Below are 25,671 nucleotides of genomic sequence, written 5' to 3'. Positions count from 1 at the left end.
GTACTGGGGATGCACTGGGCATCGTCACTGACAAGGTCAATGTCCTTGTTTCAGCTGGGATAGAGTAAATTTTCTTCTTAGTAGCTGGTATAGTGCTGTGTTTTGGATTTAGGATGAGAATAATATTGATAACACACTGATGTTTTCATTCTTGCTGAGTTGAATTTACACTAGCCAAGGACTTTTCAGCTTCCCATGCCCTGCCAGGTGCACAAGAAGCTGGGAGGGGGCACAGCCAGGACAGCTGACCCAGACTGGCCAAAGGGGCTATTCCATACCGTATGACGTCATGCTCAGCGTATAAAGCTGGGGGAAGAAGAAGGAAGGGGGGGGACGTTCGGAGTGATGGCGTTTGTCTTCCCAAGTAACCATTACGTGTGATGGAGCCCTGCTTTCCTGGGGATGGCTGCACAGCTGCCTGCCGATGGGAAGTAGTGAAGGAATTCCTTGCTTTGCTTTGCTTTGCTTTCCTTTCCTTTGCTTTGCTTTGCTTGTGCGCGCGGCTTTTGCTTTGCCTATTAAACTGTCTTTATCTCAACCCACGAGTTTTCTCACTTTTACTCTTCCGATTCTCTCCCCCATCCCACCGGGGGGAAGTGAGCGAGCGGCTGTGTGGTGCTTAGTTGCTGGCTGGGGGTTAAACCACAACAGTCAAGGGACTAGAACACTGGTTTCTAGCCCTAGGATGTGTCCAGACATCCCGCAAGGTCTTCTCCCGCAGCACATCCACCAACGCCTTCAAAGCACACACTCCTTTTCTTCCCCATCTCTTGCAAGAAACTCTATAGGCTACATTCAATTGCCATGCATTTCCTAATCATTAGAAGAGTTGATTTACAAGCTTAAAAATTATTTGCAAAGTTTTTTACTATGCTGAAAAAAACCCAAATGGTTAACACCAATGAATAATGTGGAATATAAGGACTTCTTGTGGTGGATGTCTGTCCTGACACTTGTGCCATGAATCATAATGTGAAGTCTCCTGCATTTAGCTTAGAACACAAACAAATTTGTTTGCAACAGCACAATAAACATTATTACCCTCAGTTATGCTTCCAGTTAAAAAGCCAGCGATCTCTGGCATGGAAGAAAAGCTGGCAATGGAAGACCCTAGCAGATTCCCATTCATTTGGGTTTTTGAAAGAAAACTGTTGTTTTATTGGAATTCGAGAAACAAGGTGCAAGAAAACGCTAGGAGTATTGTAACACACCCGTTGCATCGTATCACGCTGGACACAATGAGAAAAGGGAAATGTCATCCGCGATTACAGAAAAGTGAGAAACTGCACCCATAACACACAGAGTTATCACGCAAGAAGTGACGCTTTCAGGGTCTGCCCAAACAGCCTTACGCCTTGTAAATGCCACAAGTCTGAAACACTCAGATTAGACGTGATGAGATGTGATAAAAGGCCTTTTCGGAGGACAGAGGGAACAAAACAGCTGGAAAAGATATCCCTAGCATGTGGGACGGTAAGTTTGGGTAGCACCAGGCTGATTGTTGTTAAAACGTGTACCTGTATTTTATTTTCTTTTATTTGGGGATTTTAAAAACCGGGGCGGGGGGGGGGGCGGAGAATATTTACTACCAGAGGCAGGTGGAGAATCGCTTTGCGTTTGCTTTTTTCCTTTCCCCTGCTACCGTACTTTCTAACTCGCCTCCTTTATTTCCAGCTCGCTCCAGCAACCGAAGGCTGCCGCTGCCCCCGGGCCGCAGGTGGGGAGCGCGGCCCCGCGGAGCGGCGCCTGCCTGGGCGGCGGCGGGGTACGGCGTGCCTCCCGGCTCCCCGTCCCGGTCCCGGGGCTCCCGGGCCCGCGTCCCGGTGCCGCTCCCGCTCCCGGTCCCGCCTCCCCGTGCCGGTCCCGGTCCCGCGTCCCCGTCCCGCCCCCGCGCCGCCTCCCGCCCGGGGGAGGCCGTGCGCGGCGCGGAGCGGGGCCGGGGCCGGAGGGCCGGGCTTGCGCCTGGCTGCGGCGGCCGGCGCCCGTCTCCCCTCAGGGACGCGCACCCGCAGGAGGCGCGTCGGCTGCGGGGACAGCGGGGCTGCCGCCGGGCAGCCATGGGCCACCGACTCCCCCCGAGGCGGCTGCCCGCCTCGGCTCTCGGCCCCGGGCAGAGCGGCGGCGCCCGGCGCTGCCCGCCCCGCCCGGGACAGCCGCCCCCCGCCCCGCCGCGGGAGGAGGACGGGTCGCCGGCGGCCCCATGGCGGAGGTAAAGGCGGCGGCGGGGCGGCCCCGGGGGCGGGAGAGGCGCGGGCTGTCCCGGCCGGGCACCGGCAGCGGCGCGGCGGGCTCCGGCTCGGCCCCGCCGCCTCGGCCGAGCGAGGGTGGCGGGGGCCGGGCGGGCGGTCAGGGAGCGTAGGTGGGGGGCGAGCTGAGGGGACGCGAAGGGGGACGCTTTTCTGAGCCAGACCCCCCGAAAAAATGGAGGGGTGAGACCCCCAGGCGCCTGCGGGCGGTGGCAGGGTTGGCCTGCGCCTTCCCCCCCCTCCCGCCGTGGCCTCCCGTCCCGCCGGGGGTCACGGGCAGTGGGGAGGGAAGGCAAAGCAAGCGGCACGTTCGTGCGTGGCGCCTGACGCCCCGCAGCCTTTGCTGACGGAGGCGCTGGCCGTGCTTCCCCGGGCACCCGGGCAGCGTCAGCCCTCGGGAGCTGCCCTGGCCGGGGCCCACGCGTGGCCCCAGCACCGCCTGCGAGGCAGGGTCGCCACCTGCGAGGCAGGGTTGCAAGGCCTGGGCCGCCGCTTCTGCTTGGCATTTCCTCCGGAATCGCCTCGGTGTTCTTCGTGCGGGCACACAGGCGGCCCGCGCGCTGTCGCGCGGCTGCGGAAACGCGGCTTCTCCGTGTGACGATGGGGAGCAGAACTGCACCCCTCACCTTGGGGCAGGGCGCGTCTATGTCGTCGTCCGGTAACTGCGCTTGTCAGGAGCATCTCTTGCATCTTGGGAGTCGTGCTGTGCCAGGGCTGAACTCCAGCCTGGTTGTGTCTGCCTCTATTACCAGTGTGGCATCTTGGACAATACGCTCGGACAATTAGTACCCGGCAGCGATGGCCGGTTTCCCTCTTTCGGCCGCACAGCGCGCGGTCCTTAACTGGACTTCTGTCCGTATGCACCCGCTCAGCCCCTCGTCCTGCGGCAGAGCCGCGCACATCTGGAATTCGAAGATAAGCCGAGCCATTCAGCTGCAGGGACTGCTTTTCTGAGTTAAGTCACTAGTGGGCATAGAGTTTCATTTTTCCTGAGTAGTTTATGATCTGAGACTCTTGTGATACGCTCTGCGGATACAAAAGGTACAGTAATGCCAAGATGATGATTTTGTGACTCACATGTTCAGTACATTTTGAAATATCAAGTTAACTACCAACATTTTTCAAGTTGGTTTTGAAGCATTATGAATAGCTGGTTCTTATTATGAATGAACAGACCAGCATCAACTAACAATATTAAATGTGTCTTGCGTGGTAGGTTTTCTTTTTTCCTTCTTCCTTTTTCCTCTTTACCCCCCTCCCGCCCCCCATCTCCTCATGTGTTAGCTTGGTTATTTTCGTAAAGTAGTTGCAAAACTAGTTTCAAGGCCCTAGCTGTAAGGGATCACTTGTTTCTGTGGAGAGAAGATGATCCAAGATGAAGAAGATGATCCAAGTTTCAAGGCCCTAGCTGTAAGGGATCACTTGTTTCTGTGGAGAGAAGATGATCCATCTCTGCTAAATGTAGGTCCGGGCCTCTCTCTTAAGTACGTTTTATTTAAGTGAAGGACTGATTGGAGCAAGATAAAGCAGTATTAAGTTCTCGACTTAAAATGTAATTTGACTTCTAAGTGAAAAACCCCGTGTCTCTTCCACCAGACTTCTTTTGAAGCGCATGACAGGTCCAAAACATGAAACACAGAAGAAAATGTTGGTCTTTGTTTTAAAGGTGACCTCTGTAGGCTTGAAAAGTCCACTCGTGCTGTCAAAATGTTATTGTAACAATATAATGGATTTCAAAGTAGTTCAGCTGGTTTATAACCTTCATTTTGCCTTTTGTAAAAATAGACCCGAGCTATTTTTAGCGTTCCTCTTATCCACGCTAGATCAGGATGAGGAGTCTGTGTAAACAGATGAAAGTGATTGCTTTGTTCTGCCCGGTATTGTGGGACTGTCTGAGCTCCGAAAAGTCTGCAGCTGGCTTCACCCACCCCTGGATTAATTTTATTCATCGGGCTCCAGTCCTTGCCGAGAACGTTGCTGGCAACACAACGCGAGCTGCTGATCCTCGTCCTTAGGGAAGCGGTATTTAAAACCACTCTGGAAGACAACTGCAGATGAAAAAGAAAATGAATTCAGCGGCTGTTGGAGCACGCTAAACGGTATGGGGTTGCCTGGCCTCCTCTTCTGTCCCGTGCTAAGACGAGGTGTAGTGCAGTGTTAGGGCAGCCTGAGCGCTTTGGCGATGAGTACAGCCAACGGGTGGGTTCCTGCACTGAGCTTGCTGCCCCACAGACTGGGGTCAGCCCTAACCTTTGTATTCACTGTGTTCCCAGCGAACTATTTCTTTCTGTCCCTTTCTCTAATCGAACGTAAGTTTGCTGATGAAATGTAAACCCCGGAATATTTTGTTGCATTAGTAATAAAAATAACAAAATATATTTCTTCTGAAATACACCTTTTAGTGGAGAAAATAACCATGTGATCTCAGAGTCTTGCTATCCATTTTCTTAGATGGATGTGTGTAACAGGGCCAGGGATAAAGTGTTTGTACCACAGCAGAGACTACATCAAAAGAAGTTTTTTGTTCTGAATCCTATACATAATTCACTGTCCTGCATTACCTACAGCAGGTCATAGCAGGGGGTTGGTAGAAGATGTGCTCATATGTCTTAGGATGTTAGTTTAATGCCTCTGTGCTGTTCTAATCTGGGTCAACGACAGAATCAAAGCTTGTAGATTTGGTTCTCATGGATGTTTAAGATTGAGACTAAGGTACCAGGGTTCCTGCACGGGAGCCACGAGTTACATCTTTACAATGGGGGAAAGCAATAAACTTTTGCTTTGAATAGCCAGGAAAACATACATCAGTTCATGCAAGGAAATTGAATCATTTCTATAGTAATGAAAGGTCCTACCATTTGCAGAATACCCCGGGCCAAGATTTTAGGCTCCAGTGGGCATGTTTGCTAAGGACATAGATAGAAAGCGTAAGAGTAAACCTTGTCTTTTCTTTGGGGTGATTATTTCTCATGGTGCTTTTTTTTTCCAGATACAACAGTGTTTGTGCACCACCTAGTCTTCCTCTTCGTAGTTTGCTGAAAAAACAGATTGCAATCTTGTTTTTTTAAGAAAGAATTTATAATGGGAGCACCACGTACTCCTTAAATGCTGACAGTATATTCAGCACCTATTTGAATGCTGACATCCACTGTTGAAAACATGGGTGCCTGACTTTTTTTGTCCTACTCACACAGGTTGGTCACTCGGAGTAGGCCATCTGTAAGTAGGTCACGTTGACTTACTCACACAGGTTAAGTTAGGCATGTCTGCTTATTTTTTCCCAATGTGCTTGTAAATTATTGTTGGATTGCTCAAGCAGTGCGTTTTAAGGAAAACGCTAAATTGGGACACTCTGTGGCTGTGGCTGTGTAAATTTTCAGGTTTTAAGCATAGAAGAAGCAACAAAAAATACAGAAAAAAGACATGCAGCTGGCACTGGATGTAGGTCTGATATTGGTGGGGAAAAGAGAGAAGCCATCCCACAGGCACTGACCTGGGATGCAGTCCGTGCCACCTGAAGGCTGCATTTTCCTTAGGCTTCTCACTGTAAACCTGCCCCGGTAACACTTACAAAAGCTGTTATATTGAACCACAAGTCCATATGCAAAATGAACGAGACCTGTTTTCCAAAGCATCTTAAAAACTGTGTGTGGGGAAATGTGAGGCCTTCATGCTACAAGATGTGGCATCAGTCCGATGTATGTGGTAATAGTATTCACAGATCCATAGAAAGTGTCAAGAAGCTTGTAATGTAACAGTGTCTTAGCTGAAGATCTTGCAAGAGTTAAGAGCTGCCCTACTTGATCCGGTGGTTTTCTTTTCTCTTTGTGTATCGGTATTTCGATGTATGTATGTGTGTGTGTGTGTGTGTGTATGTATGTGTACATTTGAAGAAAGGGAGTATAAAAATTGGATGGGTTCTTTATCTTTCTCGGAATATACATGGGGAGTTATTTCGATTAGCAGGAATGGACTCCGTAGCTCTTCAGTTTTTTATCTGTGGCCTGAATCCTACAGTAAAAATGTTCTCTCTTTCCAAATCATGTGAACCCCCAAGCACTGATGCTGCCCGTGCCAGCAGAAGAGGCGGTACCCGAAGGAGGGCAGCGGTTGCTGTGCTGGGCCATCGCACCCTATGTGGGACGTGCTCCAGCTCGAGGTGGGACAGAGGAGGAAGGCTGTGCCCCCACCCAAACCAAGCAGGTTTGTTCTGTCTGGATGTATGACATTCTCTACGACGGATTTTGAAGCCCTTCCCAAGAGCTGAATTCCTGTGCTCGATTAAAGACCACCTGCTCTAATTAATAATTAACAGCATAACATTGCTGTTGTTTATGAGTTGCAAAAGTTAAGGAAGACGGTGCACAGTGGATAATTTGTATTGTTTGAACTGTAGTCTCGACCTTCGTGTTTAGAAAGGCCAGTTTGGGTCAGGTTATGTGAAACCTCATACAAGCACAGTTCTTTCAACACTGTTAGAGTTTCACAATATTAAAGCACTGGATGGGGTGAATCCGTTCTGGAATTTGGGCACCATTTGAAGTATTTACACTGAATGAGAATAGTTTTGAGTTACAGATTTACGACACTTGGTAAGTGTCGGAAGTTTGGTAAAGCAAAGGTAAGTAGAAACCAGGTAGGCTTTTTTCTGAAGGCTTTTCTTCAGTTGATTTGAGAGCAGTCCCACTGAATCTGTGTGCTTAACTTACAGAACATATTTCAAATTATTCTTTTTTTTTTTTCTTCTTTTTAACTCATTGAGCACTAGGACATGGCAATATTGCTGTGGAGAGACATTTTGAAAAAGCTAGGTCAAGCAAGAAGGGTGTAGAGGGAGTCAGTGGTGAAGGGCTGACCTACACCAGCATTTTCCATTTTCCTGCTCCCTGGAGAGCGGGAAAAGTATTCCGGGTGTAGGATGTGCATGAGAGGTGTATGTGAGAGGAGGTGAGGGGAATATCAGACAGAAAGAAGAAGGAATTAGTTGTAAATGTGGAAAATAGAAGAGGAATCGCATACAGTGGCAGAGGGAAGGTGAAGATGCTCAAATCCCGGAGTAGCTAAAATATCAGACTGTGGATTTTAACAGCGCTCCCCGTTCAGAGCTGTCAGTTGGCAGGCGTTTGGTGTTGCAAGGAGGCAGAGAGCTTGAGAAAGGTGGGAGCTGGATACCTGAGAACATATGTTTGCCTGGGAGGGCTCCAAAGGAGGACATCGGGAACTGAGTTATGGACCAAGTTTTATCAGAAAGGGTGGGCCCTGGACACATTTATGTTTAGTCAGTAGTGACTATGTCATACCAATGGGGATATACTAGCAGTCTGGCCTGGGTAAAGATAGAGAAAAAGAGAAGGAAGGAAGTCTCTTGGAGAACCACAATGCTGTGTACTTCACTGACTGCAATAGAAAGGATCTGGGGACAGCAGAGGCATAGAAAGAGCTCTTTCTTTTTTAATGTGCTCACTCTGAAAGAGTGACTGAATAAATTTAATAACCTTCATCAGATTTACCATCAGAGGTGTTGCATCCTGTAGGATGAAATTAGTTTCTGGTGCAAAACACCTGCACAGGACCAAATGGCTAGAGTGTAAAACTGGTTTATGTTTCATTAGCAGTTTAAAAGGTTCATTTTGAAGGGTGTATCGAGCTGTCCTTGGCATGGAAACAGGTGTCTTAATTGAAATTAGCGATGATACAATTTATGCTTGCATCTTCAACTTGCACCCGTCTCCGCCTCGATTTGGGAGTAGGTTGGCGTTAATTCTGTGCGTGTGCCAAACGCGTAGAGTGCACTGAGTATGTGTGCTTCGTAATAGCTGACACAGCTGAGCCATGCTATGTAAATCCCTTGCGGTTTTGTTTCCGAAATGCGTGCGTGGTTAGAGAGGTGCTAATAACTCGTTGCAACAAGCAGGAGTGCCTTTAGCAGAGCGCGTCTGGTTGCAGCCCAGACAGTAGTATTAGGGTTTGGAGTCGATGTGTCACAGACATCTGACAGGTGCCACGTTTGGAGTCACAGGTATGCACCATTTGATTTACTCAATTGCATTGCTTAGTTAGCATGGTTTAGTGTGATTTTTAAGCCTAGCCTATGTAACATAGGAGTTACTTTTGACATTTGGTGCTTCCAACCGCCATTCTACCCTCCATGCTTTCTAAACCCTGGCTGCATTTCAAATAATAAAGTACTCTTCTGTTCCTGTGTTTTCAGGATATTTTAGGGCTCGTTATGAATATAGAGAAACAGGAAGAAACATATTGCTTTTTCACTGAAATTAAGTAGATATCAATTGGTAAGACTAATTATCATCGCACATTTAAAGCACATAGGCAAAGAGCAACATCGGTAACCTTAGAGCTATATGAAAACAGTTACACATCATTATATTTAATTATTAATTGTATTTAATCCTACAAAGTCGTAAAGTGAAACTACTGGTTATGTTACTAGAAGCTGTATGTCTTTTGCCTAACTTGAACTGGTGTGGGACAATTTTCTGGAAATGTTAATTATTCAAAACGCAGCAAAGATCACCAGGCCTGTGCCACGTCTTGTCAGCTAGTAGGAAGCAGAGGGCCAGTTCTCCAGAGAAGTGCAGTTAATAAAGGAGAAGGGACACAAGTTGACAGAAAAGCATCTCAAAGGTTAATGACAGTAATGGAGCAATTTAAAACTTGACAACTAAAATAAAGAAAATGTAATGTAGAGGAATTAGAAGACAGCATGTGGACAGGACACATGAGTAATCAGCACAAAAGATTATGTCCTTTTGCAAATAGTGGTGGTCATATACCTTTGCTCCGGTGCTGGGATGTTTGTAGAGATAACTCAGACCCTGACTGCAGTGAAACAGGGCTTTGCAGGGCAGGTCCCCCTCTGCCTCTCGGTGCTGCCTGTACACCTGGGCAAACCACCCGGTGCTGCCTGTACACCTGGGCAAACCACCCGGTCTGCTCTGTTCTGCTGCAGCTCCAGAGGTACTTAAGATATTTCTGTGCACTTGTAGCCCTAAGCTGTGTAGTTTTAGCCCTGTTCGTCAATTGCACACTGATCAATAGCTGAAAATGGCTTGCTTATGCTTTCTTGCTGCTCCTAGAGAGGGGTCTTGTTCACCCATCCAATGCATTGCGGTAGACCTGTTGTTATTTTGATATATTTACAGGTTCTGCTCCCTACACGTTGTTTTATGGACAACAAATAATATATGGGTGTGGGAAGCAGGGGGAGGAGATACATGGAGGGAGAGTTTGATGTACAGTGCACCCGATTTATGCTAAGATCAATACCCCAGTGTACTCAATTGGAAACTGAAGGCTTTATTTTTAATGTAGTAAGAAAACCTGCCAGAGCCCGCAGTGTTCTTCCAATTAAACGTAGGCCATGCCACCTGCAAAAACATACTTTCTCTCACCTCCGCATTGATTCTTGGACCACCTTAAGTAGCAGATTTGACATAAATGACTATTTTTCATATTCCAAAAACTGACAAACTGAAGCTGATAGTTGACCTGCAGTAAGTTGTACCTTAGGGCAAGGGCAGATGCACGATTAAGAGCCCAGCCCTTCAGCATATAAGGCTGATGGATAATTTGGTAAATGGGACTTAGTCTCAGATTGTGTTCTGTAGCCCAACTGAAACTAGTAAATGGTAGAAGCAAGATTAGAATTTGAGATACTTGGATATTTTTTTTTGGTGGGTTTTTTAGTGTAAATCTCCTGCCTTGTGGTTGCACAGCGTGGTGGTGCAGCCCCCTCGGCCACCCTGAGATCTCGGGATAAGCCATGCATGCTTTGGGAAAAACTCCCGTTGTGCTGTTTTCGTGGTTGCAAGTGCAGTAGCCTGGGGCTGGGGTGGCCAGGCACCCCCTGGCCACACATGGGCCATCTGCTGCCTGAATTGTATACTGGAATGACTCGGCACGAATTGTGGCCAGAATGGAAAATACTGACCAAAGTCAATCGTCTCGAGATCCTACAAATAGTGATCCAAAATCCCTGGGACCTCAGCGGGCTGTGTGACCCACTGTCTCCCCCAGAGCTGGGATGGCTCTCACGGTAGATTTTGTGAGGATTGAAAGATCGTCCGTCGATGACTTTGCGAGGACTCAAAGGCCTGATTTCACGAGGTTCACCCATTGATGAATGCCGGCACATAAAAATGAGTAATTCATGAAACTCATGAAAAGGGAAATTTTAATCACAGGTTAACCTCTGTGTGTGTGTGTGCGTGCAATACTTTATTGATATAAAGCAGTGAGTTCACCAGGTTCAATGGTAAATGTGACAGTGGTTTAACAAGATTCAGTGGCAAAGTACACTTGATTATTTACTGCATAGAGGACAAGGTCAGACAAAACTGTCAGGGAGACCCTTCCGTTGAGTCATGACGTTCAGAAAGGACCCCCTTGCTTTCTAAAGTCCTTCTCAGAGAGGAGTCTAGGTGCAGCTGGATCCAATCCTAGTCCCAGACTTGGTCAACGGTTAATGTCTAAAGGATTATCTGTGCGCAATCAATCCTTTATATCACTTAGCTAAGATTTCAGAGTTTAGCATGCTATTAGTCACTTACCAAGAACCTGTTGCAGCAAGGAATCTCTCAACCGTGAGGAGTAACCTTCAGAGGCGTCCCTGCTCAAGGGGAGATCCTGGCGTGCAGCCCGCTGCCGCGCAGGAGAGCTCAACTGGCCCTGGGCCGCCCGCTACTTACAGAGTAAGATGATTGACTTATAGTCATATTTGCATACCAGCAAGATGTCTGGGTTACTGGTCCAGACAGCCCTTGGTTACTGTGGTGCCATCCGTCCCTGAAGTCCATCATAAGCTGGATGCGGCCATCAGGATCCCCACTGGTGGTTATGGCTTCCGCAGGGCGGGGAGCACGCCGCCGCAAGTGGTGGAAGTGGAAAGGCTGCTGCGATAAATAGGTTCAGTGCTAATAGCAAGTCTTCTACAATCATCAAGAATCAGTCTGTTTCTCTGTACAGAGACCACCCACCTGTGGTCCTGATGTAGCCCTTGGGCTCATAGCAGCATTACTATAACTCAATCACTGTTTCTTGTGCTACCATTAATGCAAAATAAAGAACAGCACAGAAACACAAAGTGTGACAGTGCAGTGCTAAGTAGTATTTACACCTTATCTCTTTTGTCATTAGCTGTATATTCAGACTGCAAAATTAAGCTATCTTTAAATAAATGCCTTATTCAAAAACATGATATGGCTGTTTCTGGGGGAGGCACCCCTCCTCTTCTTCCCATAGCAGTAGCTCAGCAATCAATCCAGAGTGATGCCTGGGCATGGTAAGAAGCATTCAGTTGTGGAGTAGTATTTTCCAGCTGTTCTTCATCATTGGGAAAGACTAACAAGCTGGAGAGGAGTGTAATGTCAGCGAGTAAATCTTTAACAACATAATCCAGGGGATTTTTGTTAAAAGCCAAAACTGAGAAGTTAAAGGGAAAAGGTTCTGGTTGTGTTACATGATTTCCATGTGTTTCACTGAAATGATCCTGTACACAGAAACTGGTGCTGTGAACGATCTTGCATGCACTTTATCTGTACCACCACTGTTGTGAAAAGCTGGTCACAGGGCCATGCTCCTTCAGAAACTGCCCTCGCAGTGGTGAAAGCAAGTTTTTTAAAAGGATGGTTAACTTATTGCAGTAATAATGAGTGTGAGCGAGCATGAGTATATTTTAATATCATCTGCTGGAGGAAGAAATGGTGGTAGTAAGACTAATCTTCAAAGCCAGACGGTGCAGCATTATTAAGCTCATTCAGCGGAGGTGATACACATTCCCTTTGGTAAACTACAGTGAATGGTCATGATTGCAAATGTGAGACGCTGCCTCCCTCCCATCCCCACTGGCACCCCCGTTCACCTCAGCCGGAGCCTTGTGCGAAGGTCAGAGGGAGACTCTGACCTCGGTGCTGTTCTCAAGCCAGAGGGTGGTTAGGACAAAATGGCAAGTGATCCCGTGGCGCAGTTGGTGGCACTCAGCCTGGAAACTAAGGGTACCAAGACATTGTCTATGTCTTAAGCAGAGAAAATAGTCAACAACATTATTATTTCTCAAAAGATACATAAAAATCAATGCAGACTCCAGATAAACTCTAAAATTGATGGTCAGAAGTATTCCCCATCTCCTTAGTGGTCAACAGCTCTATATATTGATAGGAAAAGACCTAAAAATTCAGTTGTCTTTGACGTCCTGGGGAAATTGAAGCCATGAAAGTCTCCACAAATTTCTATGAGCTTCAGGAGCATCTAGTTTCTCTTCAGGAAGGAGCTGCCCCATCAGGCACACCAGAAATTCAGCTGTCCTCACGATGGTGCTGGGAAGGACCATCTCCATCGTAGACTTCAGCAGACTGGCATCATCTGCAGGCAGATTTCCACCATGAGCAAGTTGAACTGTGAGGGTTTCGAATGATCTGCAGGGCACACCATGGGCTCTTCACGAAGTTACCGCACGCTTTTCTTTTCCCAGGCAGTAGAATAGGTTTGTACCCCTGGTAATTTTAATAGGAACCATCGAGTTCTCACCCATATACTCTCTGTATTTAAAACCTGTGCTTACAGGTGTTTTTCAAAGCGTCACATTATAGATACGACATTTCTAACTGTGTCCTGCATTTGCCTCTTTGTCAGCCAGTAGAGTAATTAATTTGCTTTGTTCTTTGGGAGCCGAATACTCTGCCTTAGCAGCAGCAGCTTCCCAGGCCGCTCAGCTCAAGAGGAGCTGCGTAAGGTCTTTAATAGCGATTGTCCTTGACTACTTATCTGCTTTTGATGATGATGAATTTTATTAATTAGGATGATCACATAGATCATATTCATTGGACAAGTTGGTTGTTTGTAAAATTAAAGACTAACCCTGATCTTGCAAACATGTAATTATAGGACTAACTCCATGCCTGTGAGTAGCTCCCTTGAATTCATTTAAGTGTTTGCAAGTTGCTAGTTACCAGGTACTCAGTGTCCCGTACACTAAATTCCCTCTCCTGCTGTTTTACTACATAGAGGAATACTGTGGTTTTGTGTGTGTGTGTTTAGAAAAGTAAATTTGTTTTCTCATATTTGGCAATAATAAGTCATCTGGTCATTTCCAACTGTAGCTGACAAAGAAGACATACTATATTGGAATATAAAAAATTTTAATAGCTAGAAATTGTGTTGGGCATCGTTGAAGGAAAGTACTTCTTACATCAGAGTGACAGATGAGTGCCCTGTATATCTATTTGGTGTTAGAAATGACTGTTTATAAAATCAAAGTTCCCTTCCAATCCTTGAAAAGAAAGTACAGAAAAATGGAAAGCCAACAAATTAAAAAAGTTAAAAATAAAATTAATTTTCGTAGTTTTAAAAATAAATTTTAATAGCATTAATAAAGATTAAATTAGTATGACTTTATTTTCAAATTATATTTAATTTTACTCAAGTCCTATTTATAAACCTTCTTACATTTAATTTTTAATGTGTTTTGTATGAAGCAATAATTTAAAAATCTAATACATCTTGATGACTATTACAACTGCAGTTTTTATATAGTTTATGCTTTCGTATAAAACCTGTAAAGTAAATTTCTTGTGATTTTTAGAACAGAACACCTAACTTGTTATGTTTGCTGCTATTGAGAGCTTGTCTTTGCTGCTGCTGCCATAGCATTTTGCTGGGGATATATGGAACTAATGCAGTGCGGCCACTTGGTTTTCTGGCTGCCATTCCACCGAGTTTCACGTTTTGATAACTCAGACTTGCCCTATAAAAGCTGAAATATCAAAGCTTTTTTAAATATAAATATGCAAAGTCCTTAGCAGTGATTCCTTCTTACCCTAGTGTCCTGGTTTCAGCTGGGATAGAGTTATTTTTCTTCCTAGGAGCTGGTATAGTGCTGTGTTTTGGATTTAGCATGAGAATAGTGTTGATAACACACTGATGATGTAGTTGTTGCTAAATAGTGCTTACACTGGTCAAGGACATTTCAGCTTCCCATGCTCTGCCCAGTGCACAAGAAGCTGGGAGGGAGCACAGCCAGGACAGCTGACCCAGACTGGCCAAAGGGCTATGCCGTACCATATGATGTCATGCCCAATATATAAACTGGGGGAGTTGGCCAGGAGGGGCGACCGCTGCTCAGGGATGGGATGGGCATCAGTCCGTGAGTGGTGAGCAGTTGCATTGTGCATCACTTGCTTTGTATGTTGTTGTTGTTGTTGTTGTTGTTATTATTACTACTACTACTACTTTACTACTATTTTATTATATTTTATTTCAATTTTTAAACTGTTCTTATCTCAACCCACGAGTTTTCTCACTTTTACTCTTCCGATTCTCTCCCCCATCCCACCGGGGGGGAGTGAGTGAGCGGCTGGGTGGTGCTTAGTTGCTGGCTGGGGTTAAACCACGACACCTGGCGATACCCCAGCCCTATAATAAAAATTTAAAAAGTCTGCTGATATGACTATAGATAAAAGATAACTTGAAAAATGCTTCTGAGACCACTAAATCAGAACAATGTTATTGCTGGAGATTAAAAAAAAAAAATCATTTGAATAAATGAAGACTGGGTAATGACTACATGGAAGTGATGGGGAAACAGAGCTGCTATTACAATACACATTAATGTGATTGTTTTCCTGAAAGAAAAAGTGAGGGATTTTCCTAACTGGCCATGTGTAATTGCCTATTTTAAGATTCCATCACTGACTATATATCTGCCTTGGATATGCTGTTGTGAAATGACATCAAAAAGACACTGATAGCCCAAACTTTCCATGAAATTACATCCTCATGTGTCTGTTTTAGAAGAATTGGTTTCTAGTGTTTATGAATGTCCGTTTCTACTGCAGCTGGGTTCAGTGCCTGGGCACTGAAAGAGGAGGCGGCGTCTGCACTCCTGAACTGACTTCGGTCTCATTCTGCCCCCAAAGCCTACACAGAGTCAGTTCATCCACATGAATGAACTGTTCAGTGTCTATTTTATTGGAAATGCTATAGCTGTAAAAAAAAAAAAAAAGAAAAAAAAGAAAAAAGTGCGTTTTAAAGATTAATTTTGACAGCTTGTTGCTAAATAGAACTGTTTCATTTGTTTCTTCAGGATGTTGACCTGAAAGCATGTCGGGAAGCTTTGGATGACTGCTGTCCACACCAAGGAGATGATCAGCTGGAACTGCAAGAGGAGGAGGAAGACATAAATCAAGTAAATGATGAAAAAAGCGGAAGAAAGGCAAACTGTGAAGAGGAAATGAGGGAGGATATAGGTCTTATCACTGAGATAGAGAGTAGTGAAAGAAACAGAGTGAATGGTTTTGAAAGGAATATTTGATTTCCTCTTTTCATTTGGAGCGTCTTTTGCAAGGGCAGGAAAGGGACAGTGACTTCGGATGATACTTTGTGAATGATGCCCTTGTACACCTTCTCGAAAATTGCCCCCCCCCCCCCCCCCCGCCCCCAGTTTATCTAGTTGAAATGTTCTAAAGATTACAGAAATCACTTGCGACTAACCGTTTTTCAATTTGGTTTTATTTTCTCCATCGTGAAGGTGGTGTGTTTGTGGGCAAGGATTTTTTTTGGCCTACAAACACTTGAGACATGGATGCTAAATTATACTGCTTTCACAATTTATGTAAAGGTTGATGCTCAGACATAGAATTACATTTGGGAAACTGGGTTGTTCAGATCTTAACACGTATTGTAGCTAGAAGGCAGAGAAATAATCTTAATTATGTTAAACTGAAATGGGTGCACTTTGGGGTTTGTTCTCTCTGAGAGCTACAATGAAAAGAGAGCTTCTTGAGACCTTATGAGAGCTGAGAACATCGGATCTGGTTTTCTTGCCAGCCTCTCTGTTTGCCACTGCCCTGGCAGCTAGGCTTTGAAAAAATACTTGATTTTTCCACAATGGTGGGTAGGTGCAGCCTCAGAGAGGAGGAGAGCCCGGTTCTGCTGTTGCGGGGCAGAGAAGGATGCTCTTGCCATGGAGTTACTCTGCTTGTTCTAGCAACATCACATCTCCCATCAGGATGAAGACTTGATGGCAGGGTCAGCAGTAGTGTTTCACAGAGCTGTGCTCTGTTTCCTCTCGGACTTTGATTTTTACCTCCTTTTATGTAAAATAACGGTGCTTTACAAAGTGTTTCTGTTTCTTCTGTCACAGAGCAACCACAACCGTGTCGATTCCCTTCTCTCCTTAGAGGGCTATATACAGCTTCTGTCATTGCAGATGGAAAACGTGCTAGAGGTAAATGAGAAAACACATGTATTGCTAATAGATTGGGATACAGTCAGTGATCATTGGATAATGACTTACTCTGTTTTGTCTAATTGAAAAAAAAAAACAGTGAATATATCAGCAAATCAATGCAGTAAAACTTACCTGAAGACATTAAAGATGCTAGTATCCACCTTTTACAGCAGCTGTCATTGGCTCTACTCAAAAAAATTTCCCTAGTAATTTGTCTGGAATTTGAAAACTGCAAAGTCCTGTCTTCTCTGTCATCTGATGTTCAAAGTTGGATGGAGCCACTGGAGAACTTAATTAGTTCAACTAATAATTCCCTTTCTGAAACCTAATGCCAATTCATATTTATACAGCAGCTCTTGGTGTGTTTCACTAGAGCAACACTGAGCTATTAAGCATTAGCAGCTATTAAGCATTTGCAGCCAAAGATTAGAGTTGCCATAAATATTGGGTCAAGTGCTTTCAAGGATACTACCCTCAAGAAGAATAGACTCATCTTCACTCCAAATTGGGTCAGTCAGCATTAGTGGCAAAACCATTTTGTTTTCTTTTATCTTCTGGGCTTCTGATACTATTGTTTATTTTCTGGGTGCCCATCTTCACAAAGAAACAGTTGTTATCGTAATTGGAGTTTCCCTCCTCTCCCACAGCTTATAGCTGCAATCATTAACCATGAAGCTACTGCCTACATTCCTTTTTTGCAGTACTCCGAGAGCATCTTACATGTGCTTCCCATTGTAGGAACCTTACAGGATCATAAGTGTTTTCCATACACCTTCATGTTTTAGGAATCTCTAGGTTGGATAGTGCCTCCCAGCCCATAAATTAGCCTTCTCCTCTGTTCAGCTTTGGGAATGGATTCCACACTAACAAGGTTCAGAAGTTCATCAGTTTAGTTTTCTATGTTCGTTTCATAATTTGAAAGGAATTTGGCTGTAGCCTTCATGTAGCTATAACAATACATGGTTGCGTGTGTTATTTAAGACTATTAATGCACTGCCATCTTGTGACAATTTATCTGTTGAAGATGGATTGCTTGTTTTTTCCAGGTACCAAGTCTTTACAGTGTGGGGGATTTTTTAATAGTTAACTTGCTAAGAATATTTCCTTTCAAGGGTTTAATTGAAAATACCAGCTCGCTCTATCAGACTACAGATGGTCTAGTACAAGGTGACTCCCTAGGAGAAATAAGGCAAGACTTTCTTCTGTTACCTGAGCTCCCAGTAAGCATAGTAGAGAACTTAAGACAGACCTTCTGGTCTTTATGGTACATCATTCCTTCCCTGTGGAAAGTGCTTTTTACATTGTTCAGTGAACGGCAGTCAGAAAGTTCCTTTCCTGCACCACAGTAGGGATGCTCAGCTGTGGAGGAACCGTATCAGATGCTTCCTACTTGATGTATTTACATTCTCAATTTTTTTTGCATCCATGTATTTTATGACTACTCTACCTGTCAGCAAGTGCCCCGACATAATCTTGCGCAGTGGCTTTGTACTTCTAGGACCCAGCAACTATAACCCAGGCCCACAAAAGATGGGCCTTAATGCTACTGCAGCACTTCTTTATCATCTGGACTCGAGGGCTGAGGGATCATACAGCAGCTTTATTTTTGTGAAGAAAAAAACAGCAGTAATTTAAAGTCAAAAAACATCCACAGAACGTGTGATCTGGGGGAGGATGTTTCCTCCAAACTGATTAGTAAAGGAGTTCAGTTGAAATCTGAACACAATAGACCTCAGTTAAGAAGGAGCTAAGCCAAATGTGGCAGCTCGCAGCCCCAGAAGCTTTATAAACTGAGAAAGAAAAGCAGTGAGAAAGTGCCAGCGTGACCTTAACATTCCTGTCCTCCTCCCCTCTTTTCTTACACCACTGTTGTCGCTGCCAGTCCTGCCAGTGAGCTATTTATCTTCTTTACAAGGTTAATTTTCTAACAGTTTAGCACCTTGAACCAGCTCACCCTGGAATCAGATGATCATCAAAACCACTACCAGGGAAGGGGCAGGACCGCCCCTCCTAGAAGGACCTTTACTTAGACCAGATCAGGTGAACACGTAGGCTGTAGTTTGATGTACACTTAGCAACAGTCCCATTTCTACCTCTTAACTTCTCTTCTGCACCCTTCCTGCTTCCTCTTGCCATATGCCAGTGCAGGTTACGCTGTGTACAAATGGGAAGCAGTATTCAGGATAGCTAGAAGTTGTTTAACATATAAAATTTTGACTTTAATAGATTCAAATAGTGGAATATTAAAAAATAAATTGATCAAGACTGTGTAGGTGAGGAATGTAGAGGCATTCATTTTATAAAAGATCCCATTTTTCCCCCCATCATCTTTTAGGCGAGTTTACTGGAAGATATACAAGTTGCTACTTCTAGTAGAGGCCAAGACCCATCATCCTCACACCACAATATAAGTTTGACCCAGACACTTTGCCACTGTTTCAGTCCTCATGATGCCACGCTACTAAGAACAGACTACCCCACTCAATCAAACTCAGAAACAAGACATTTACAGAGGCAAGAGTCTTTTCCTCAGTCAAGCTCCGATATCACAAATCCAGAATCACTACTTCATGGGTCAAATTTGACAGGGCTGTTTTCAGCTGCTGACATTAGAAACCTCATGGCCTGTGATGATAATTTTGATGAAAGTAAACTCATGTCTTTGGCTTTGGAGGAATGCTTTGATCCTATAGAAGTTTCTCAGCTCTTTGAAGAACCTGGCTCAGATTCAAGACTGTCTTTGAATTCAAGTCACAGCACCGCCTCTTACTTAGTCTGCAGTGAAGGTGCTGTTGGGTACAGCAGTGATGTTAAATCTGTTTCCTCGCATGGCTTAGGAGCTGTTGGTGGCCATAGCCGAGAACACAGTAAATATGGCCATGTGGAATATCCAGGTGATTCAGAGTGTTCTAGAGAAGCCACACTTCAGCAGTTTCTTCATAACCACACTTATAATCAGCTGCCAAGTCAAGCAGCATCCACTCTCGAGCATCAGCAGCAGCAGCAGATGTGGATGGAGAAACCAAACGAAGTAAAGGATAAGTGCCACAATTCTACTGATACAAACCTTAGCAGCGATGAACACAGTGGAAAAGCTCCGAGAGTACCATTTTCAGTAGATGAAATTGTGAACGTGCCCATCCACTCTTTCAGCACCATGCTGGCAAAGAACCATCTGACAGATACTCAGGTATCACTTCTACGTGACATCAGACGAAGAGGGAAAAACAAAGTTGCTGCCCAGAATTGTCGTAAACGTAAACTGAAGGCAATTCTTAACTTGGAAGATGATGTATGTAATCTTCAAACACAAAAGGAGAGCCTTAAAAAGGAGCACTCTCGGTGTAGCAGATCAATCAGCCGGATGAAACGGAAGTTAAACAACTTGTACCATGACATTTTCAGTAAATTGAGGGATGACCAGGACAGACCTGTTAACCCATGCCAATATGTCATTCATTGCAGTAGCGATGGCAGTGTTTTCATAATACCCAAATACTTGGTCAAATTGAAACAGAAACAAGAGAACGAAAAAGAGCAGAAACAAAAATAAGATGGCTGAAGACCACTTAGGTTTTATTTTTCCTGAAAGAATGGTAAGGATACTTGCGTGAAGTCTGGAGGTCAGTGATTACAGTAGTACAAACAGAAAAGACTACATTTGAGGAGGAAGACTGTACGTTCAAGGGTCTGGCAAACCCAGCCGACTGTGATCTGTTACAAGGTCTACTAGGTGAGGCTTCTGGATGAGGAAATCTGTTTAGTTTTAATTAGAATTAAAGCAGCTAGGCGATCGGTGTAAGCGTAGTTATATAGGCCTATGTAAAACTAGGAATTTAGTTTCTGGTGATGGGGGAGGAGGGAGAACATCAGTGGGGGAAAAAGCAAACTTTAGATCAGTTACACATAGAAGAAAAATGTGTTTTAGTCTTGAGTACTCGATTCTTCGTACACAAAGTGACCTTATTTTATTATTCCTTTTTAGCACTGAAAGAAAAATTGTAGCTCAAATTCATCTTCACCTTAAATTCACTGTGGATTTATGTATTCCTAAGAGAGACTCTGTCCTTTGCATTTGTTCAGAACTGTTCTGCTTTTCCTAGGTTTCCTTTGAGAGGCCTAGGAGGCTATTGCCTTTTTCCTCGCTACTTTCACCATCATAGCTCCAAGCAAACATAACGTACCAATTAATTTTACAACGCATACGGTCAGTCTGCAAATAGATTCTGAAAAATAATTAGTATCTGATGCAATATTGTCTTACCATCATCCTCTGCATCTGAATCATTCTCAACTTTCTTCCGTGAAAATGAGCAACGGCGAATGAGTTCCTGTTCTGTTTCCTAGTCTGTGATATATTTACTTGTGTACCTTCCCTTTTCCCCCATTTGGATACATTCCTCAAGGAGAAGTACTGAAGTTTTTCTTCTTAGCTTTTTAAAACTGGTGTTTTTTAAGTATCTTCAATGTTATGGATTTAATTTTTTTATTTTTTAGATTTTCCCCAAATCTTTAAAGTAAATTACATCGAACCAAATTACTGTTTATCTGTACTTGTGATAATGAGGTTACACTCCGATAGTGGCTTTGAACGAAGAGAAGAGCTTTTGGTTTTGGTATTTATTTATCTGTGCTATGAAAAAGACGACATTTTGTTCACCCGCATGCTTATTCACAACAGCTGATCCTTTTCTGTTTTACAACCTGAAAAGGGTCTGCAAAAATGATGGCCTAAAAGGCATGTAATGAATCATAAGGAAGGAATGGCGAGAGGTATACTAGTTTGTAAGATACTAAGATAATTACTAATATTAACAACTAGATAGCAACAAATACTTTTTGTATCTTTCATAAACAACCCCCATAAAACTGGTATTAAAGTAAATCTCATTGGTCATGGTATGATGACAACATAGCAACTTAACGGTCAGGTATATTAAAAAAACCAAACACTTGTACCAAACACATAAAAAGTACACATACGTGCAATACGAGTTTGAACACCAAATTATACCTTTTGAAGAAATAAACTATGCCATTAGCATGTAAATCATGTTGGTTGTTTGCACTTGTGTTTACAGTAACTGGTAGCATCAAGTGGTATTTTGTAAAAAGGGGAGCACTGCCTCCGAGTGCAAAATGCACTGAATTATCGATAACGTTTGTTTGAACAGCCAGTTTGAACAATTTGCTCTGCATTTTATATTAAAAGACTTCTTTAAATAAATGTGTGCATCTGTTCTTTTATGTATCAGTTTCTCCACAGCCTCAAATTGATGGGGTAAATTCATAGCAGAAACTTGCATTAGTGAGGCCCTGAAATTTCTTGCTGTTGGTTAAGCATCAGTGTGAAGCGTTCTCTATCCTAACTGGTATTCACAAGGAGTTTATTGAATCGCTAGTTCGTGAGCTTCAACCAAAACATGCAACAGGTAACAGACACATATGATGAATTACAAACTTTTATTTCTAGTTCCAGGGAAAAAAAAAAAAAAAGTACGTTTGAGTCAGTATGATTGTCATCTTTTAATTAAATGGCATAATAAGCATTTTAAAGTCTGTGTATGTAGGCTTTGCAGGACCAGGTCTTTAAGTCTACTTCACGGCCCATGTGCACAAATTCTGACAGATATTAGATTAGGCCCACAACTGATAAAACCAGAAACCCAAGTATTTCTGTTTTAGGGCCTCACAACACCAGTTTCTACAGTCCTATGAGGGAATGGAGGAGGGGGGGGAGGGGGGAAAAAAAAGGCTAAACTTTCTGACGCCCACTCCTTCAGTAGCAGGAGAGAGCTCTCCTGATAGAAAGCAGCATACTCCAAATGATCCGTATAAAGTGAAGACAACAGCCCCAATGCCATTCCATTCCCTGTAAATGTGCAGACTGGGAAATACCATGACCTGCCCTCAGCTAATCCCACTCAATGTTGTTCAGCTGTATTTCTTTAAGGAGTTTATGTGTGAATCTCAGTTCGTGAGAACTCAACTAGCAACTGTACCCCTACAAAACCTCTCCAGTGAATTATTAATTTTGGGCGGGCTGTGTTATAACAGTGCTGATGACACAGACCCTGAGCGTTAGGTCTGGATAAACTACACGATTTTCTCAAACCTTCAGCTACCTACCCACAGAAAAGACAAAACTGTAGGCAGAATTCGGAACAATGTCCTGTTTTTTTCGATTTTTGTAGACTACCATTAAGTTTCACCTAAAAACCATTGATAGTTTTGGAAGTGTCTTACCTTTCTGGGACTAGCCTACATTTAAAGAAAAACAAACCCCCAAACATTGCTTAGTCTTGGCTATGCCTCACATTTTCACGTTCTTCAATTATTTGGGAAAGTTAGGCTAGACAGATAAAGAGCGAGGAGCTTTTGTAGCAAGCTTTCCTCCCAAGACAAAGGGTTCCTGAAGCTACTTTTAATACGCTTCCTACACTGGCCTTAGACTGTATTTTCAAGCTGTATGCAAAAAGGAGACGCTGTGCAGGAGGCAGGGAGCTGTTCAGGAAAACAGCATCATTGAAGAACACTTTTTAAGTGAAATGGTTGAATGGGGGAAACCCCCAACTAAAGCCTACCTTGGCTTTCTTATTGATAGACCGTAACTTTCAAGAAACCAAAACCCTAACCATATAAACCAGAACTACACTGTGTAAGAAGACATGATGTGGTGGTATCAAACTGACTCCGGAGGCGGGAATCTAGTAAAAAAGCTTACTGAATACCGACATGGAGAAAAGCATCTCTCTGAAGTAGGAACAATGAAAACACTTTTTTAAAAACCTGTTATACTGCTAGAAAATTGCAAAGATTTAGCTGTTGATACAGCAACCAAAAAAGGCAAATACCAACGTGGGAGTTCTCATTAAATAGCTTTACCATGGGAACAGTATTTAAGTAGTCCGTAATATTGGAGTGGTAAACTGCGTTTTTGTTACATTAATAATGAAAAGTAGGAAGTTATCTGCAAGAGGTTAGAAAAGGTCGGATTGGGTAAATATAGAGAAACACACTGGGTGGTGAGGAAATCGGAGAGCGTACAGATGACCTTCCCCGCTCCTGCTGGTAGCGACACGCAGAGGCGCTATGGAGCTCCCAGATCCGTACCTCTTCTAGGGAAGCTCCCATTAGAAACACACACAAGTGCAGTACTTCGTTAGAACGCCAATACCCTAAGCATCGTTTGTGGAGCGTAAGGCTGAACGCTCGCGTACAGGCACGCTGCAAAGCCCTGACAGAAGAGACGCGGCGTACTGCGGGAACACTGCACACACTCCGAATCACCACTAGCAGTACTGCACCGACGTGCAGCTTCAGCTTAATGTTTTGGTTTTATTCAATAGATTTGCTCTTTACAGAAGCTAAATTTTACAAACCAAGACTGTTCCTTGCTTCAAGAGCTCACAATCTAGTTTTAATGGGGTAAATCCGAGTAACAAACTTCGAAGAGGAAACAAACGACAAAGCAGCTTCATCAAGATCAGTTTGTCAGTTTAACAGCTCAACATTTGTCCCAAAATACGCAGGGTACATTCGTCTCTTATAGGCGTCAGAAGTATGGTTCTAACGAGAACCTCGAGGACAGAGTGGGTAGAGGCCTATAAATGAAGCAACAGGACACTCGGCACCAGGTTCTAGTGAAAAACTATTTATTCAATAAACCAAAGAGATGACACGTGTAACCACGTGAAGTCTTACTACCGTAGCGTACCTTGTAAAAGCATTGCAGCTCGGTACCCGCTACACAGCTACCAGAACTCCATTAAATGCATCAGCCTTTGATTTTCATACAAGAATGCCTAAGAACAGACCAAGGAAGAGCAGACCAAGGAAGAAAAGAAAAAGGGTGGGGGGAAAAAAAAATCATGTGTTGGTGAGAACGTAGGGGGAACAGCAATTTTCTAGGACTTGCCCACAAAGTCACCCTGTTCATACCGTGAAGCAGCACGGCAGGTCGCAGAAGCTAGTTTGTGAACCACTAGCTTGTGTCCCCAAATGCCGTTGACCTCCTACATTCATAGCAATCTGTCAGGCAAGCCACACAGCCATTTGAAGTTAAACACTGTTTACTTTTACTGTTGATAAATAAACCAGTTCTTGCTTACACTAACTGGAATAACTTCTGCTGCAATGCCAGTCGGCACTAGCTGCAAAGCAAGAACACAACCGTTAAAAGGGACGGCATGGCTCTGGCAAAACGGATCGACGTTACCCAGGAACACCCTTCCACGTTACGCTATCGCGCGTTCCTACCAGCATCGCTGTATAAATGACGAGAGAACCTGGTTCCCTTAGGAGAATTTTAAAAAGGAACAGCACCACTATGGGATTCTGCTTGCATCGCCCACTCTGCTTTGACAACAAATTGAAACGCTGAAGCCATGGGCAAGGTACTGTTTCAGTATGTTCTCAGCAAATCGTCTGCTTTCACAAGTGCGGTCAAGTTGCCAAAACAAACTCAGCTGACAGCTCCTTCAGAATTCAGATCTATGGCTTTGGGGGTTTGTTTTTTCTCCCCCAGAAGTAGTACGATTTCATCCCCAAGACAACATGTACATTCAACACAGAACTGAAAGAATGCAATCTTCTTCCCCACACGTGCCAAAGTTCAATTCCTGCTAATTTTACAATATTAAGAGCAGTTTCTTCTCACATTTTCCTAAACACTTCTCAGTATCTGAAGCACAAGTAATATAAGTGAATAAAACTCAACTTTCATTGTAAATAATACAGAGAACACAAAGTCTGAGTGGACAGAACCCTAGTATTGACCTCTCTTCACCACCACTTTATTATAAATGCAAGTTATGCACTGCAGTTTTTCAGTTGTTTGGGTTTTTTTTTTGCTCCCATACCAGTTACCAACAAGTTATGTTGTCTTTCACGTTCTTCCCTCAGTTTGCCGCAGAAAAGTGTTTGCTGGGGGCAAGCTGGGCCTAGTACCGACAACCTGATTCTCAGTTCTTAGTACGCTGAAACATACTGACCGGCAACATTACCCTTACTTTGAAAACAGAAAGTCTGTAAAGTGACATAAAACCAACTTCTTAGAAATTACAAGAGAAAAAGTATACGTCACCTACAAATTGAGGACTAGTAATTGATCACACACTGTTGTTTTTATTCAAAGTTGCTAGCTTTCAGTATCAGGTTGACTCAAAACGGTGACTTCTT

General features: G+C 43.9%; 1 protein-coding gene across 8 annotated transcripts; it reads left to right on the top strand.

Moving 5' to 3' along the window:
- Positions 1–2,069: 2,069 nt before the first annotated feature.
- NFE2L3 (NFE2 like bZIP transcription factor 3) lies at positions 2,070–24,503 on the top strand. Of its 8 annotated transcripts, none has more exons than XM_087772745.1 (6): positions 2,078–2,209; positions 4,032–5,440; positions 6,304–6,449; positions 15,346–15,447; positions 16,405–16,488; positions 18,827–24,503. In XM_087772745.1, the coding sequence occupies exons 3-6, from the start codon at positions 6,309–6,311 to the stop codon at positions 20,042–20,044; spliced, it is 1,545 nt and encodes a 514-aa protein (XP_087628871.1). In that variant the 5' UTR covers positions 2,078–2,209; positions 4,032–5,440; positions 6,304–6,308; the 3' UTR covers positions 20,045–24,503. The 8 variants fall into 8 exon arrangements, 7 of the variants coding, with proteins under 7 accessions (XP_087628908.1, XP_087628871.1, XP_087628883.1 ...); XM_087772757.1 differs by having other exon boundaries at positions 2,187–2,209; positions 4,070–5,440; XR_015707904.1 differs by lacking the exon at positions 2,078–2,209 and having other exon boundaries at positions 2,219–5,440; positions 18,827–20,224; positions 20,477–24,503.
- The last annotated feature ends 1,168 nt before the right edge of the window (positions 24,504–25,671 follow it).

Source organism: Nipponia nippon, unplaced genomic scaffold (genome assembly GCF_047370975.1).
Source record: "Nipponia nippon isolate SJK-2023a ecotype South Korea unplaced genomic scaffold, ASM4737097v1 scaffold_1, whole genome shotgun sequence".
Classification (NCBI taxonomy): domain Eukaryota; kingdom Metazoa; phylum Chordata; class Aves; order Pelecaniformes; family Threskiornithidae; genus Nipponia; species Nipponia nippon.
The sequence above is the reverse complement of the archived record's forward strand: the minus strand, read 5'-3'. Positions and strand labels throughout refer to the sequence as shown.